Source organism: Pimephales promelas, chromosome 6, assembly GCF_988280905.1.
Source record: "Pimephales promelas chromosome 6, fPimPro1.hap1.1, whole genome shotgun sequence".
Taxonomy (NCBI): domain Eukaryota; kingdom Metazoa; phylum Chordata; class Actinopteri; order Cypriniformes; family Leuciscidae; genus Pimephales; species Pimephales promelas.
The window spans coordinates 29274874-29294174 of NC_142774.1; the positions used below are offsets into that span (position 1 = coordinate 29274874).

General features: G+C 38.9%; 1 protein-coding gene across 2 annotated transcripts in view; it reads left to right on the forward strand.

The window, feature by feature from the left end:
* The window catches only part of tll1 (tolloid-like 1), a 58669-nt gene that overhangs the window by 17859 nt on the left and 21509 nt on the right, over positions 1 to 19301 (forward strand). The window contains exons 3-9 of one of the 2 annotated variants that reach the window (XM_039692636.2): positions 672 to 782; positions 6681 to 6761; positions 8507 to 8677; positions 8754 to 8871; positions 15700 to 15878; positions 16536 to 16641; positions 16733 to 16857. In XM_039692636.2, the coding sequence (XP_039548570.2) occupies positions 672 to 782; positions 6681 to 6761; positions 8507 to 8677; positions 8754 to 8871; positions 15700 to 15878; positions 16536 to 16641; positions 16733 to 16857 (891 nt within the window). Of the gene's footprint in view, positions 1 to 478; positions 783 to 6680; positions 6762 to 8506; positions 8678 to 8753; positions 8872 to 15699; positions 15879 to 16535; positions 16642 to 16732; positions 16858 to 19301 lie in introns of those variants that run through there. The other variant, XM_089132358.1, reaches the window with a different exon arrangement.

The window sequence follows — 19301 nt, forward strand, 5'->3', positions numbered from 1 at the left end:
GGGTGTGATCCACAGGAGACTCCAGCTTTATATGAATGTGATACAGAGCACAATCACCGATTCAGGCTGAACAATGTCCAAGGAATTGATGGGGGAGGGATGGATGCTTGTACACGTGCGCATACACACACAAACAATAGTGCAGTTCACCGTTGCATGGTCCTGCATGGTCCTCCTCATTGTTTATTGTTTTACATCAAGGTTGAGAAGTGAATGAACTGCCAAAACTACTTGCACACACAAATGGCGTATTATCTCCCTTTTCATGGCCATCTCTATGACTTCCTTGGCTACAGGCTAATTTAAGGATGTATGTTATGATGTCATTAATCATGACTGTGGTTGAACATTAGGAATGTTGGGACAAGCGTGATGCAACATTATGTGAACAGGGTTGGTAAGATCCCAACAGGAAGTATGTATGTGTTCCCTGTTAATTTTTAATCAGAGGGTGCGACAGTGAAAGGAAAAATGACAACCCAAGATGTTTCCTCTCATGTTAACTTGTCGATCGATTGCATATGCAGCAAACCTTAAATTAGCATCAGTCAATAGCTCAGGCCACACTGATCTGAGTCTTAATCGTGTCTGCCAGCACTTAGACCATCAATCTATGATGCTGCTAAAGTGTGTGTTTGTGTCCTCTAATAATATCTGTCTCTGTTTTCCAGCTGTATTTTGGGGAGATATTGCCTTGGATGAAGAGGACTTGAAAATGTTTCAGATCGATGGGACGATAGAGCTTTCGCAGCAGTCACATGGGAGACAGGGACACACATCTGGTAAGACACATTAGATATCACAGGGTTCCAGACTCTACCTGTCAACAAAAGTTTAAAATTGGCCCAATAGTTGGGTTTCAGTCACATGATTATGATGACGGCGCGTTAAATTCAGATGGAGGGCAGGGAATGAAGAACGCAATGGATGAGATGGAGGAAAGTCCGTACTGTACTACTTTACACACTGTTACAAGAGAAAGATATAAACAAAATAATCAAACATATGTTGAACGTGATCCTTAAGTTATGAAGAGGAGAAATTTTTAACTGAATTGAAAGATTTTTCAGCCATCGAGGCGGTAGATATCAGCAACTATGAACTACCGCGTCTTGCAGACATACTTTGACTTTACAAAGTTCGGAAACATTACACATTACACAAACATAGCCACTTGAATTGTTGTATTAACTCACCTTTGACGAAGTGATCACTGCACACACTGGCATTTTTCCCATTCGGCTGCTCCCGACCACAGACGTAGGTTTGCAAGCCGTTTTTCCGGAGTTTTTCGGTCAATTTCTAGCATCCCCCCCCTATGAACAACAACTTTAGTTACACAATAAAAACTCCTTGTGGTTTGATTGATTTAAGTAATGATAAACGACGCAAAACACAGGCATTTTGAGTGTGTTATACCTCTTTCTAAATAGAGCAAATCACTTCCTGCCCTCCATTTGCATTTCGCGCCATGGCAACGCAGTAGCGTGACGTCATATGAAAACAAGCTTTTGCAAAAAAAATTACTCTTATGAGCCAGTTCTTTTTAAGATTTGTGAAACACTTGCAAATGCGATTTAGCAGTTTGAATCTGACTCTGTGGGCCAGATGTACTAGCGTTTTTGCATTTACTTCATGCGCAAAGTGTGCATAAAACCATGGCGAGGTATGTACGAATGGGACGCACCAAGATGAAAGCGCAGACTGCAGTCGCGGGAACTGAAAATGGCAAAATGCGCTTTTCGTGTCATGCATATGCATTCATGGAATTGTCAAGGGGAAAGTGGGAGTGTCACATAAAGAGATGGGAGGGGAAGTGCAAACTGCGCATAATTATGTTTTCCGTGAAACTCTTTTTTGCGCTGAAAATTCTCCACCTCTTAAAAGCAGGTGTAATTTAGGAACCGGTTTCCTGGCATATGCCTCCTGGTGAAATGGCAGCAGTAATCCGAGCAAGACGAAGGCATAGGCTAATGAGACGAGCTGAAAAGATTTTTGCCACAAGAATCACACTTTTTCAGTTGAGTGAAAACGAAATCATTAAGCGTTACAGATTAAAGAGTAACTAAACACTAGGGTTGGCCCAACCCGGTTGGGTATCATTGGGTATCAACCCGGTTGGGTATCATTTGAATTTGAACGATTCTGATTCCGATTCCGATTCTTTGTTTCGATTCCGGTTCCTAACGATTTTCGATTCCGATTCTTTTAAAAGGCAGGGTTTAGCTAACCTTGCTAACCAACGGTCTTTCTTAAGGAATTAATCCTTTCTGAAGGAAATACTCCTTCTGTCACAAATACTCCTTTTGTCACAAATTTTGCATTTTGCAGAGATTTCGTTATTTTTAGAAAAGTGAAGTCACACTTTGGACCGCCGACGTAAGCTAACCGCCCATAAACGTTGGCATAACTCGCACGGTTATGCCAACACTTCCGGTAGACGCTTTTTCGTTGGTGTTGTTCAGCGGTTTCTTCTTTCGCTCGGCGGACTGTGAAGATCGAAACTAGGAATCGAAATTTTAACTTTTGAACGATTCCGGAAAAAAACTAAAAGTTAGTCCCGGTTCCAATCGATACTCGATTCTCGATACCCATCCCTACTAAACACTAAACCAACTTTTTTTAGTTAATGATCTGTAAGAATGGATCTTTATTAATACCAGTCATTGATTCGAGTAACTTTTTTGGCATTTGTTTATAAAGTGTTCTATTTCTACAATATATGGTGTAAAAACGTCTTAGTGCTGCCCTCTTCAGGTTGAAAGGTGGCTACTGCAGTTGAATTTTCCTGTTGGATGTTTGCGGTGGTACGTGACACAGCGGTTGTTGGTGCCGTAGGCAAGTTCCATACAAAGAGATGCGTCTCAGGTGCACGCCCCCCTCCGCTGGGCTCTGCCCACTTTTCCAGCATTTTTCAAATATTGCCAGTGGGTGGAGTCAGGCTCTGACAGGGTTTAGTTACCCTTTAAGCAGCTACGCAATATTACAGTTACTGGAAGAAATCAATGACATCGAATCTCAGCGTTCACATTCTATTCCAGTAGTTGTTAAACTCCTTGCTACATTACAATTATTGGCAATAGGATAATTTCAAACAGTCATAGCAGTAGAGGAGGAGGCCCATTCAATTGCGTGTTTAAATACGTGCAATTTATGGAATAATGGATGGGAGCAGGCTCTGATTACCTGATGAACTGCAGGTTTGGTACATAACACGCACAGTACGGTTTCACATCAAGCGCTTTTGTGCCTTGGCCATGGCGCTATTAACGCTGCGTTCGCAAATGTAAGCCCTTTCTGTAAATCGTTCTGAGCCCTTACTGCGTTCACAACTGACTGAGACGTCCTCAGTTGTGTTTAAGATTCTGATGTTTTTTTCAGTAGCAGATGTACAGTAGACAAGGTTAAAGCTGCAGTCAGCAGCTGCTAAGGGTTGTGAATGGTTTCTGGCGCAGAACAATAACAATGACTCGTTCAAGTTCAAGGTTTGCGCTTCTGTCTTAGTCCTTGAAGCCTCTCATGTGATTTTTTCACCCTGATGTCAGACCTTTCCTCCAGTGCAGTTTCATGCTGAGCTGTCATAAGGATGGAATAGATGTCCATGATTGTGTTGTGGGCTGTAGGTGATTTAAAGTCATTAAAGTCATATTGAAGTTGAAGAATGAGTGGGGAAATTGAGGAGTTATTGGGGAGTTTATAGCTTCAAGTGATTAGACTTGATAAATGCTCCTGTCGCAACTCCACTGCACCATCAGCAAACAACGGTGTGTGTGTTTGCATAGCAAGGTCTTTGTCTCTTACTCCTTATGTAATGAGAAAAGTGCAGAAGTGTATGTGTGTGTGTTTCTTTGTAAGTTAGAATAAACATTGTTAACAAAATCCTTCCTTGCTGTTATCTATACTGACCAGTCGTGTGTATGTGTGTGCATGTCTTTCCCAGTGGGATGTTAAGGTAAATCTGTCACCGTCTAAAACATGCTACAATCATTGGTATGAGTAATGACTACTCACAGACTAAGAGAACTTTACCTTGCATTGTCAGCAACATTACCTTTATCATCGTCTGAGTCTTTGGCAGCACAAAGACGGAAGTGAGACCAAAAAGACGATAAGGATTCAGCTTTGCGTTTCCGTTCTGAGTGGGGTTGTTACAGGATGTGCCACCGGGGCAAAAGGGCAAACTGCATCAGGACCATGATTTGCAGGAGAACTGATGCATGTTTAAACCAGTCAGGACAGGTCCTCCTTGGATATTTCCAGATTTATCAGGATGCTGTCATGTAGACAGGAGCACACACTTGTATACCTGCCAGTACAATGTATGTGAGATTGTGCACACATTAATCCCAAAACTCAGTCTTTTCCTGTGTCTTGGATTTAGAGTTTTGTTTGTTCCTCACTTTCCTGTCCGCATCAGAGAAATTCCAGAGAGAGAGAGAGAGAGAGAGAGAGAGAGAGAGAGAGAGAGAGAGAGAGAGAGAGAGAGAGAGAGAGAGAGAGAGAGAGAATAAATGTAAAAGGAAGATACCAGAGGAAGAGAAATGTGTGAATGGAGATGATCAGTGAGAACCCTGGGAGTGAAAGCAGAGTAGGTGAGATGTTGAATGAAGGAGAAGAGAGTGGCGAATAGGGCCTAAGGAGAGGTGAGGATAAATGGATAAAATAGGTTTAATAATGGCAGACAGACCGTAAAAAGGAAGTTTCTCCACTAACTGACTGCGTTCATGTATCATTATTACTAGTGTAATTTTAAACTTGGTTTTATGCTGCCTTCACATGCTATCAAACATTTCCCACTTGTGATTACGAGCTTGTCGCATTCAGGTACTTTGTTGTTGGAAAGAACAGGAATCATGGGGGACACCAGATTTATTTTTGCCTATTTATTTGAAAAATCGGTAACACTTTACAATACGGGTGCACTAATAAGCATTAATTCATGCTTAACTAATGCACAGATAATAATGAATTAATGTGTAACTAATGATTATTTAAGCTATTCATTAATGATTACCACATTAGGAACTAATTAAGAGTCTGTAAGGTTAATGTATTTGTTCATACATGAATTGTTATTAATTAAATATGTAATTGTGGATTAATTGTGAAGAGACGACTCAACGCCGGCGATATGTTATGGCGCCGTTTTATATATAAACAATATTTATATTTAATATTTATATATAAACAATATGAATGTTAGCCAGAGGAGAACTGGCCCCCGACTGAGCCTGGGTTCTCCCAAGGTTTTTTTCTCCATCCAATCTGATGGAGTTTTGGTTCCTTGCCACTGTTGCCTTGCTTTTGGCTTGCTTAGTTGGGGATATTTAATATTTAATATTTAACAATATTATTGATCTGTGTTGTACTACCTTCATGTTATCACTGTGAAGCTGCTTTGATAAATCTGTATTGTGAAAAGCGCTATATAAATAAATGTGACTTGACTTGACTTAATTCCATAATAACTAATTTTTTTTAACTAATATTGTTAATTACAATGTTAATTACCAGAATGAGCCAAAGCCTTGTATTTCAACTTCCAGAAAATATGACAGGTACACAAATAAGCATTAATACATGATTAATTACTTAATTGTTAGTGCAAATTCATGTGGAAATTACTACAATTACTAAATGACTAGTTAATAATGATGTGCCCCAACAAGTAAAGTCATAGCATAATGATACCCTTGCAAATCATTAGCTAATGATTAATTAAAGCAGACAACTGGAAGTTGAAGGGCATAGCCTTGCCTAATTGTGGTAATTGACACATTAATTTACACTATTAGTTAATAAAATATGTTATTAAGGAATTACTGCACAATGACACATTGAATTAACAGCAATTCATGTATTACTTAATCTATTAATCATATAGACTCTTTATTAGTTCCTGATGCAGTAATCATTAATTAATGGTTTAGTTCTTCATGAGTTATACATTAACTCATGATTATTTGTGCATTAGGTAAGCATGAATTAATGCATATTAGTGCACCCGTATTGTAAAGTGTTACCCAAAAATCTTATTAAATCCAAAATGATGCTAATTATTGTATGAATGGGATATTCATTGACTACAATATAAACATTCACTGCAATCTAAAAAGTATGATTGCTGACACAATTCAGAAATTCTCTGTGTATAAAACATACAAAACACTTATTTAACACAATACACTGATCACACATTTTTCATATAAATGTAAATATGCACTACTTTAACGACAAGACAAGGTGATGTAGCTGTTGGTGAGAAGAAAAAAAAGAATACCAGTCACAGCAGCCGCCCAACTCGGCAACTTGAGAGGGCTAGTTATCGTATTTTTGATAACTCCGATAGCATGTGAAGGCAGCATAAGCAGTAGCGTTTACTCAATGCTTAACCTCAACACCCACACAATGTTCTCATAACATTATGAAATCCCTCTTACAGCATTCTTCAAATAACTCCCTTGAATCAATTGTAATCAGTGCAACTATAAGTATGACTTGATACTGTCTGTTTGTTACCAACACCCTGATGAAGGCCAGTGGGCCGATACACGTTGAGGTTTTAATGTTTTAGTCCTTAAAATAATAAAGGCCTTTTAACTTCTGCATCCCACTGAGTGCCTAGACTTGGATTTTTTCCACTTCTTTTTTATAACTCCCTTTATGTTTCTTTCTCTCAGGTGGTCTAGGAGAGCATAATCCCAGTAAGAAGAAAGGTTCATTATATCTGTTGCTTGACAGAATACGACGGTTAGGTTTTGGTAAGTTTACCCTTTAAACATAGACAAAAATAAAACACAGTAAATGTTTTTTTTTTCCTATTTACCTCACAGCACCATCAACAAGACCTTTAGAAATTAGCATTAAAAAGTGTTTACAATATTTTATAAATGCATCTTATTGCTTTTATTGTGAACAATTGATTTTACCCATGCATGTGATTCTTTTTATTTTATAAATGTTATATTCTTGATAACTCAGTCTTCTGGTGAAACGACAGACTTCTTTCTGGTGAAGTTTGCCAGACTTCTCCAAACATTTGTCTGCTTTAATCCCGTCCCTTTCTTAAATTTATTCTCTAGCTCGTATTCAGATCTGCCTCCATCCAAACAACTACAATTGGAACTTAGTCCCCAGCCTACATTTTTGGATGTACATGAAAATATTACCTAGCAGCATATTTATTTAAATTTGAACACACAGCTTTTGGTTTGTCTATTTTAATTTTCATGAAGTTATTCACCCGTAAGAAACACTGAATTCATTTATTCCACAAAAACAAAACAAACATAAGTTCAGGCCTGTTCCTCTCTCGATCTTCACTGTCGTCGCTCCTCCTTCACGCTTCCGGTCCTCCGTGAGAGAGTCAAAACTGGTGCGTCTCACAGGTGTCATTCATTATCTCTCACGTCACCGGCCTCGCACCGCTCTCACGTCCCTTAGCCTCGTCCTGCTCGCCACATACCCCCATCGCCTCTCGCAGTCTGGGGGGGTACACCCAAGACTGCGCTCTAGACCCCCTGCCGGCGGCTGTGATCCCTGGGAGATATGGACAGACGAGGCGAGAGAAATGGAGACGGAAGCATGAGGAGCGACAGATCCAAAAGAGGGGAAAGAGGAAAAAACATTTTTAAAAATCTTGGACCGGTTCCCACAACGCGCTGCCATCTGGTCCTCCACTAACTGGGCGATTTTCTCCTTGGTGCCTGGCGGTGGCGCTGGATAGCCCTCGGTGGACCGCTCGAGACTCCTCCGCCACCTGGTGGACGGCGACGGCTCCTCTGGGTTCGGGCAGACGGCAGGAGTCCCTTGTTCCCTGCTCCTCCCATTCATGGCGAATGGCAGTAGGCTCCGGCCCACAGCGAATGGCACCGACTCCTCCCTACTCCCTCACGGACGGCAGCCGCCCCTCCAGCACCCAGGCGGCCGGCAGCGAACTTGACTCGACTTGTTGAACTGGTTCATTGAAACAAGCTTACCAAAAGAAGCAGTTCACAGAAAATAATCGGATTTCTCATCAAAACTTTCAACCTTTCATAAAGAATTTTGTCTTTATGAAAATTATATATTGGCTATGGGTATACTTTTTTCATTGTGACAAATGTCAGGGTATGATTTTCAATTTGAAAAGCCACATAACCCGCGAAAAACTGACTTCTACTATACCTAAACAATTTTCCGATATACAAAACACCTAACGGCCAGATAAAATACAGTCACAAAAATGTAGATGTTGTTTTGGCCTTTATTCATATATGGGACGGGATCGGAAAGGACCACAAGTGGGAACTCTAAGCATAATGTGTTTGAGTACTACACGAAAGGCAATTTTTTATATGGTTTAAATATGTTCAGGTTTAGGGTTAAAATATAAATGTAAAAAAAAAATTAAATTTCTAGTAATCAATGTCATCTGATGTAGGCATGCCAAAGGGAATGGGGGGAAAGTACACAAACGTACTGTTAGGTTTTTTCTATCATTCTGTCTACTCTCTCTATGGTGCAGAGTCGTGGCCAGTGAACAGCAGTAAAGATGTGTCGAGCTCCAAGGCAGGAGGGAGGAGTGTAAACGGCGGCAGAGGTGTGAAGTCTCGAGTGCCACGTGCTGCCACATCCCGAGCTGAGAAGATCTGGCCCGGAGGAGTCATCCCTTACGTCATTGGAGGCAACTTCACTGGTAAGTATGTGTGTGTGTTTAATATCAGCAAATGAATATGTATGATTTACAAATGATTTCTGTGTGTGTTTCTCAGGAAGTCAGAGGGCCATGTTAAAACAAGCAATGAGACACTGGGAGAAACAAACGTGTGTCACTTTCATTGAGAAAACTGACGAGGAGAGCTACATCGTCTTCACCTACAGACCCTGCGGGTTTGTGTTTCTGTTTTTACTACAGTCAGAATATATTTTAGCATTTATACTGTGTCCTTGTGCTTTTGGCACCGATGTACTCATTAACATTGCTGAATGTTCAGTCGGTGGTCGGCTAATGGAATTTCTCCCCACTAGTAACATGATAATGTTACTACATAACCCTTGCACATTCAAACATCCAGAATAATTTACATCCAACATCATTTTAAAATTTAATTTAGCATTTTTTACATAACAAGCTAAACGTTATATTTGAATTATTGATCACAAGTCATAATCAATCAATTCGTAGATTTGATACAAATTAAATCAATACATCTTAACATAATGTCTGTTACTGTAACTGAACGCATATTACCGCATTTGGTGATTCTAGTGTTTACAGCTTTGTTGATTATTTTTAAGTTAATAGATTTGTGTAAACTAGTTTAAATGTCAGACTAATTTGTTGTTTTGAAAACCTTCACTTTAAAGTTGTGATGTAATGGAAGTAGTGATCGATCTTTTCTTCCGTGTTGTGTCGCACGTCTAAGACGGATTATCGAAAAAGAAAAAAATTTAGGGCTGGGACTTGGTTCTATTCATCGGTTGTTGATTGGATGGAGAAAGATCTGAATATGAGCTTGCAGACGACTGTAAAAACGGGGAGAGGTAAAATTATAACAAAACTTCGATAAGTGTTTGTACGATAATGTTTACGCACTAGGCAAATGATGCTGCTCATACGTGTTGTTGCGACATTCGCACTTGTGCCATTTGCTTTTCAATCCTCAAGTCGCTAACATTTACCATGATTTACTGTAGTAACTGAAACCCTGATATTGTGGCAGAAATGTGTGATATTCATATAGATTTTTAAATAATATTAAAGGTCCCATGACATGCTTCTTTTTGTAGGCTTTGATATAGGCCTTAGTGGTCCCTAGTACTGTATCTGAAATCCTTTTTCCAAAATTCAGCCTTGGTACAGAATCATAGCCACAAGTCAGTCCCACAGACGTGCCATTTCGGTGTCTGTAGCTTTAAATGCTAATGAGGAGGAGAAAGGGGTGAGGTGTAGGGCGGGTGTGCCCTTGAACATCTTGCGGTAACGGTACCATGCATGTTTACATTGGATTTATTGCAATGGCATGCAGACACGCAGTCATTCAAGAATTTCAGTTTGACTCAGAATCTGATCCGGATGGAGAAGCAATGGATGAAGAAGTTGCAACTCAGCGGCTCCAGCAGGACATCTCCGAATGGTTAGTTTAAAAAATTATGTCTGGATACGGTACTTTATTCGGATGGTTTACTTATGCTGTTAGTTATTATCATGTAGCTAAAGCTAGTCTACTGCTGCCTTTTCATGTTGCTCTGCTTTGCTATCGTTTTAAAGCTGTATTAACTCTGCGATCTTGAAATGTTACAGTGTGTGCATTCACACACATACTTGATGCTATCTACCTTTACATTAATGATTAAGTAACTTGACTGTTAGCTAATGTTACAACCACATTCTAAATGTATTAAGCTAAGTAACCATAAAAAGTAAAGCAACGCAACTGTATATCATTAGTTGACTTGCTTGTCTAAGGTTTGTAGCTGAGTCAAAGACAGTTGGTACCGATCCAGACTTTATTTTCAGACATTCAGCAAACCCATCTCTGTGTTGACCCAAGTTGAGGAAACAGTCGTTGGTGAAATGTTTGGCGCAGACATACAAAACTTTGGGAAGTTGTGTTGGCGCATTTCATGACAAAATTAAATGAATCCACTGATTTCTCTGGTGCTTGGATGAAGGAACTATAAAATACTCATGTGTTTATTTGTACATTCTATTATTGAGCAATGGCCGTGCTTCGCTCGTTCGCACCCCATTATGTGTCTCGAGGAAAAACTCAAATCACGCTCGTGCGTTCGTACTTCCTAGCTAATTTTCTCATGTGTGGGCGGGAAAAGCAGAGAAATGGGAGGTAACCTTTCCCTGTATGACGTCATACGAGGAAGATTCAAGATAAGCCCGTCTGAGCTTTAATTTTCTCAAAAGGCGGAGAAAGAGAGCCAAAGCTCGGTTTACACCGACTGAAATTTCTAGACACTGGGGAACCATATACAGGCTAGGGGAACTCATATTAATATTTAAAAACCTCAGAAAATGAAAGTTTCATGTCATGGTACCTTTAACTTAGAGACATTAAATCTATCAAAGAAGTTATGGAACATGATCATTTTAGTTATTATTACTGTAAGCTATAGCATTTTGTATATTTGTATTATACTAAATTTAGGCTACTGTTTTTCATAACAAATACCATAGAAATAATATAGCTACTTTTTACCATGATAGTAAGATGCAATAGATTTCATGTGGCTGATTTCTTAGAGACAAACACATGTAATATTAATTTGTGACCTGGTCACCTGCTTGGCAAGTGTCATGTTCTAATGATAAAGCCACAATTTATTTTCTGGTTTTTCTACAACTTTCAATTTGACTTTAAACTTGAAAAAAATAATTGACGGATATGATTTTTTTTTATCATGATCATTTTTTGGCCATATTGCCCAGCCCTAATTTAAGTGGACTAAATGACTGGAGAAATCCAGTATAAGTCTGAGGTTTTACTAAAAGGTAGATGTATTTACAGTAAATAAAAAAAATACAAGATTAAATATTTGTTCAAAAAATGTAATTGTTGTTTACAATAATACCAATAGCATGCATTAGATAGGGTGTATTATTTTATTTAATGGTGACTTTAAAGTTTCTGGTTTGAAACTAGAAGAGACCAGTGTAGAGCTCTAAACCATATATACATCATAGTATGAAACTATACAAGGTGGGCTACCATCTCTAGCACCGGCCCTTTGGTAGTATATGAAATCTAGTTTTTATTCTTTACTTCTGCAGGCATATATAGTTCACATGTATTGAAAGTAAAAAGGTTAAATGAAACTCATTCATTAAGGAACACTCAGATACTCAGCTCTCATTGTTATGAGTGTATCCTGCAATGTGTGTTTAAAACAAAGGTATGTGTGTGTTTGCGAGAACGAGGGAGTGAGAGTCGGCTGAGACGACTACAGTCGGCCTGGCTTTCCTTCCTTTCCCGTTACCACGGTGAGCAAACCATCCATTGTTCTTAGGAATGGAATCCTAACAGTGGGTTAACAAGGAAGAGAGAGAGAAAAGGGAAGTCGGAAATCACATAAGTCTAGATAAATATATTGTTGGTTATTGTTCGTATCTGAAAACTTTGCTTTTAATTGATTATTCGATCACATGGAACATTGTTTAATGACAACACCTGATAAGAAGGGTTTTAACCACTAATAGAAGTGTTATCAGTCTATGAATGTCATATCAGTTATTATGAATAGAAACTGAAATTGCGAAATGTCTGTGAAATGATGTTGATGAAAAGGTGAGGTTAAATAATGAGGCAGATCCAGACAGATTACAGAGAAATAGACAGAATGACCATTGACAGAAGGACAAGACTAGATTAGCGGAGGGGAGAGAGGTAGAGAGAGCATTACATAATATTATCCATCTCAGTGCAGTCATATCTCTTATAATCAGCAGACGTCATTCAACTATAAACCTGCTGACAGACCAACACTAGCACTGAGCGTTCTCCGTTCTAACCTTTCACGTGTCTGTATGTGCTTTTTAAGCATTTGGCATGTAGCTTGTGCCCACGTTTATGATGAGAAAGTGTTGACAGGCTTAATGACTGATTCCTTTGCACAAATATGGATTAAATATTAAAACAAAATTTCACAAGGTTGGATATTTGTAGGTTGCATACCTGTGTGTAGATTGTAAGCAAGTCACTAGTTATTTTTTATTTTATTTAGTTCAGCTCATTTGAATTGTATTTGTGTAGCACTTTCTTTTATATAATGCAAATGGTTCCAAAGCAACATTACAGAAAATTACAGACACATTTTTATTGTTTTGGTTCAATTTTCCAATCTGTGTGTTTTATTTTAAATCTGTTTCTTTTTACTAGTTTGAACATAGTGTATGTCTATTCCACACTATCATTGCCTATGAAATGAGGGATTAAGGTGTTCTAATCCAAGTTATAAATAGTGAGCGGCTGGAATCGAGATTACTGCTTTGTTTGTGTGTCTGAGACAATCTTAATGGTAGACTATTGAGATTCAATCTGGAGTCCTCCACAGGTTTTTTGACCCTGTTTCCACTTGGTATTTAGACTGTGTTAGGAATTCATTGAGACCCTTCCCTCCCACTTTAGTGCTGACCACTTTATATATGTATCACATATAACACATCTTAAAGGTTGGGTAGGCAATTTTGGAGAGCCTAGCAATAAAAGTATTAGATCCCACCCATTGTTTTCAAATCGACCATGTCAACAATTTCAAATTGTTTTCAAGTGTATCATCTAGAATTCTGCATTTCCTACTTTTAAATGCTTGGCCATTCATGTGCTTGGAACTCGTAATTACAATATTTCTGACTCCACTTGAAGGACACATCAAATTACAACATTGTAGCACCCTCAGTCTTCACTTTCATACAGCAAATAGAGAAAAAAAAAGAACTGCATACATAACTGGTCAGCTTATACAAACATAGCTGACCCCAAAACACACCACAATCAGCAGGGTTGTGAGGCCGCTGGCAATATTGCTGTTAATAATAATAATCGGATTTTCAGGCTCAAACACCAGCAAGTGAAACAATTCACCTTAATGTGCCAAATATTCTCACTTGCTTAATACAGTGCAAGTTGAATTGAGCGGGCTCAGCAAACTTCATTGGCTATATTCATTGCGGACAGTTCCGATAAAAGGAAAGGTGATGCCCAACTTTAAATATAGTGAGAAAAAGAAAAAGTCAAGCTTCGGTCGTAAATACCATGCCTCATACATATCGTGGATTCACGACAACAGGCAATTCTGTGGCGTCAAATCCATTGTGTGTAATTAATTTGTGGTGAAAAACTCAAAGCTGCAGTGGCACTTAACCACCAAACACCCAACTCTCAAAGACAAAACGGAGGCTATATAGGCGGGAGAGTCGGGAGTTTCCCCAGGGCTGGTAGTGTTTCGAGGCCACGAGGGCGGATCTAATAAAATGGAGCGTATATTTGCACTAAGTGCCTGTATTTTAAGCAAAAACATGGCCGCTATGGAATAGCTACAGTGGCGTTGCTCGTAGAGTGTGATGCGCGTGAAAGTGCTTTTGTTGCGCTCGGACTTGAGTTCGAATCCGCCTTTTGCTTAACATATGAGATGTAAAATGTATAACCTAACATAAAGGTCTCTTGCGTTATATTTTGCCCCTTGAACTAAAATCGAAACCATGATATGGCATTGTGCCTTTATAAAACAGCACAAGACTTTAAGAATAGGCATTCAGTTTGTGCTGCGTGATTTAAAGAAAAGTGTGCACTTTGCTGGTGTTTTCTCCTAAATAAAAGCTCAAGGGTTTATTTCTTGCAAGTATAGAAATAAGGACAACAGTATTTTAATTTTCCTATATTAAAGTGTAATGTAGACTAAAATATACTTTTGAAATATTCGTTTTCATTTATACATTTACATTTATAGGCAATATGGATTTTACGTCATAGGAATAAATATATAAATCATTATTACATTGTTATAATAATTGTTTGGCATCATAAAACACCAATGATAATGTAATGTAAAATGAGACTCTCATAATTAAAAACATATTTGAGCCCTCTTTTTTGTCCTGGTACAAATCAATGCTTTTTCTTTGTTCAATGAGCAGTTCAGGGGTTGAAGCTCTTAATGGACTTTATGCACAGCTGCACTACTTCCTGAACTTAAGCCAGCTCCTTGTTTCCTGTCTGCCATTATTGGCCAAACTGATTAATCCAGGTGTGCCTGACCTCAGTAGTCACGGCAACAATAATTAGACACACCTGAATTAATCAAGTTTGGCCAATAACGGCAGACAGGAAACAAGGAGCTGGCTTAAGTTCAGGAAGTAGTGCAGCTGTGCATAAGGTCAATTTCATCTCTCAAAGAGCATTAAAAGAGATTTAACCTTAAAATGTAAAAAAAAAAAAAATTAATGCAGGGGAGCATGGCCCCGAACCCCCCTAGAGGCACAGAGGTCCACCCAACATAGTTTAACAAAATCCTATGGGAAAGAAAGACCATTTATGAACTTTACTCCAGCAGAGTACAACAAAGTTGTGAACCGTTCTGAAAGTTTAATAAGATTGGTATACAAGTAGCCTTTGTTGCCACCTAGTTCATTATATGCAAATAAATGATAGGCTGTTACTGTTTTAAACAGTGATATGTTCCAAATCCAATGATGCATCTTAAAATTGAGGCATTCAAATTGACAACTGGTCCCTGCAATATTTTTGATGAATATGCAGGTCCCTGGCACAAAAAAAGGTTGGGAACCCCTGCTTTAGACTGTCTAATGGGACTTACAATGGGACCCACCTATCTCTCTTTAGTTACTCTTTGTCTCTCCTGAGATTCATGGCAGTAGCACTTAGTCAGAGATGAATAAAGTGTGCTTATTTGTCTTTAACGAACACAGCAAGAATCTGAAAGCTAATCCTAATCACCTAATCAGCTCTCATAATTTCACTCTATCCCCTGCTCACCCCACAGTAAACTACATTGCCACAACTAAGCATTATCCTAGCTCACACCCCCTCCATCACCCCCTCATTACAATCATTGTAGCACTGTACTGTATGACTCTCCTGTGACATAACCAGCATCTGAGTTATTCAAGAGTGGGGTGAGCCAATAAGATGCTGACATTTAATAGAGATCTTCAGACTTTTAACTTTTTATATTTTGCTTCTCAAGGTGTTGCTCTTATGTCGGTCGCCGTGGCAATGGTCCCCAGGCAATTTCCATTGGGAAGAACTGCGACAAGTTTGGCATTGTCGTTCACGAACTTGGCCACGTAATTGGTTTTTGGCACGAGCACACACGACCTGACCGTGATGATCATGTGACCATCATCCGTGACAACATCCAGCCAGGTACTGCATGACCCAAGTCTTTGCATCCTACCAGGTAACTGCTAGATCATTGTGGCTGCATTTCACAGTGGCATGGGATTTCACAAAAACTCATTTTATTCTGAAATTAGAAAATCAAAGATGTTTTTAATATGCTCTCATAATTTTGTGTCCATCCATTACCAAAATCTTCATGCTTCAAAACGTTCATAAAGACATTGTAAAAGTAACTTATGAATCCATAACTTCTGAAGAGATAAGATCGCTATATATGATTTACTTAAGCAAATTGAACTAAGTATTTTATTCACACATAAAAATTGACTAATGTAAAAACATAAAACTCATCAAATATAGTAAACACGGAAGCTCAATTGTGGCTGATGCGTGAGAACAAACATCAGTGGTCCTCACATGTCAATCAAGCGGATTTTGATTTGTCAGTTACTGTATGTTAAGAATTGAAATACCATCTTTGGTATTTATTTTAGTCACTCTCGGTGGCCACAGGTATTATTCACGGCTATCACAAGAATAGAAATTAATTATTTGTTCATACAGACAGTTGTTGCATGAACAAAACAATTCAAGGGTTCAACTGTTAGGATATGGAGCCTAAGCACACTGTTTGAGCCTGTGAGCCTAAACATCTGTTTTAATGAGTCTGTGTGCACTCAGGTCAGGAGTATAATTTCATTAAGATGGAACCAGGGGATGTCAACTCTCTTGGTGAGCCATATGATTTTGACAGCATCATGCATTATGCCAGAAACACTTTCTCCAGGTGAGACTTCTGTCACACACAAGAAATTTCACACTCAGTAATTTAATAAACAGCTTTCCAAGCATTCACCTTTTGTCTTTCTCTTCCGTAGAGGAATGTTTTTGGACACAATTCTTCCCTCTCGCGATGAGAACGGCGTCAGGCCTGCTATCGGTCAAAGAACTAGACTCAGCAAAGGAGATATATCGCAAGCTAAGAAGTTGTACAGATGCCCAGGTAGGCCTACAGTGTGTGAGTGTATATGTGAGAGAAAAAGCCCTTTTAAAACATTTAAATGAAGGAATATCAAGGGTGTTAACTGCAGAAAGATGGCCTCACTTTATAAGCACTGAGAAGAGAGCTGTTTCTCCAGCTATGTACTGGATGTGTGTGTTAGCTTGCATGTGATCATTTATTTTTTCAGTTTTATGATGCACATGTGTTTCATTGGCAGTGTTGGGAGTAACGCGCTACTAAGTAACTTGTTACTGTAATTCCAGTACTTTAGCGGTAACAAGTATGTAACTAAACACAATTACTGAAATTTAAGTTAATTACATGCGTTACTCTCTTTTGTGAAAAATGAACGCTTGCAGACGTGAAGACAGATAGGCCTACTTAAGATGCAATGATACACCAATCGAACAAACCACAGCATGGCCGATAGGGTGAATAGAATGAGATTTCTCTCATGGAAGTATGGACATTAATTTTAACGAATAATCAAACTAATTTCTAGTTTCCTCCGTTACAACACTGTTACCATTACGGACAATAAAATGTGGCATTACTATAATTGAGCTCACTGAAGCGGCTTTCGTCTGAGTAGCCTCTCTCTCAGCCATAGGGCCTGTACAGTTTTTTTCCCTGGTGTGTGTGTCTTTATGATTTGCCGGATTGGACAAAAGCGATGCAAATGTCGCGAGCACGCTCGACAGTGTGTGAGAGAGACCGAATCTGTCTGAGCATAATATAGTTTGTTTATAAATAAATTACACATTTCAGCATTAGAATAATCTCTCTAGCAGATTGGTATCATCTGCAACGTTAATTAGTTTACATGGTTATAAAATAAAACTCCAATTTAGGCTATGTTTACACGGAAACGATTCTGAAGAGAAAACGCAAAAGTGGCGTTGCGACATCACTTTTTATTCTGCGTTTAGACGAGCGTTTTGTGTGGGAAATCCGCGTGCAAACGGTGACGCAAAAGTGTGTGAAATTCAATGTAGTATGCAATCCAGGCAGCTAGGAGTGCATACTACAACAACATCAAGTCCACGCGCCTGCGTACAACCTTCACTGTCAAGCAGACTTTTGCGTTTTTACCGTTTACACGGGAATGCGGCGGTGGAGCGTTTTTAAGATTTCCACTCTGGAGGGTGGTTTCACTTTTTTGCGTTTTTAAGCCTCAAAAACGCCGTCGCCGTGTAAACGAAAGGCACATCCGATAAAATATTTTTACGTTTTCACCCTCGAGCGTTCTCATGTAAACAGGGCCTTAACCTGCAGGGAACATTCCCAGAAAACATCTTTGGATGACCGGTTGTGAACACGTTTTTTTTTTTTTTACCATTTAAGGCAATAGTTACTTTCCCTGGTTATTAGTTACTTTTGTAATGATGTAACTCAGTTACTAACTGAGTCACTTTTTGTGAGAAGTAACTAGTAACTATACAGTAACTAATTACTTTTTAAAGTAACTTACCCAGCACTACTCATAGGGTAGCACAAATGCCTCACAGCAAGAAGCTGAACTAGTTGGCCTTTCTATGTGGAGTTTGCATGTTCCCCTCATGTTGGCATGGGTTTCCACGGATGCTCCGATATAAAGACATGCAGTATAGGTGAACTGGAGACATAAAATGGCAACTCTACTTGGGAAAAGTGGTTTGTTGAATGGATGGGTTAGCTTTTTTGCTCAGAAAAGAGGAGAGAGCCACCCTGACATTTCAGGGACAAAGGGTATTGGATCCTCTCGCTCTACTGCCTGTGTGTGTGTGTGTGTGTGTGTGTGTGTGTGTGTTTGTGTGTGTGTGTGTGTATCTACTGTATGTGAGTGGCTTATGAGTGTGTTACTTTACTGCTGTATTGTTTATGCGCAAGTGAGGGTGTGTGTAAATGTGTGATTCATGGCCTACTTACATACAAAGACAAAGCTCTCTCCCTTCCACTATGTTAACTGTCTGTGAAATTTGTGAACTGAATCCCCACTTTCATTTTACAATTTCCCTGAATGAGCAGTTTTTTTAAACAAGATATGTGAAGGACAAAAAGCATAATAAATGTTCATTTGAAATCCTTAACGTGTTAAAATGATTAAATGCAAAGAAATGTGAAAAAATTACTGAAGCACATGAAATTGCAACATTAACATAGTTTACATCATGCAGTTAGATGATCTTATAAGTCGGGAGATTATCACACTGAGCATCTACAATGGCGGCAAGCACCTGTATAAAGTCAGAATTGGGTGTTATAAAGTCAGAATTGCGAGATATAAAGTCAGAATTTTGTGATATAAAGTCAGAATTGCGAGATATAAACTCGCAATTGTGAGAAAAAAAGTCAGAATTCCGTAATGTAAAGTCGCAATTCTGAGAAAAAAATACATAAGTGCGACTTTTTATCTCACAATTCTTACTTTTTTTTTCTCACAATTGCGAGTTTACATCTCGCAA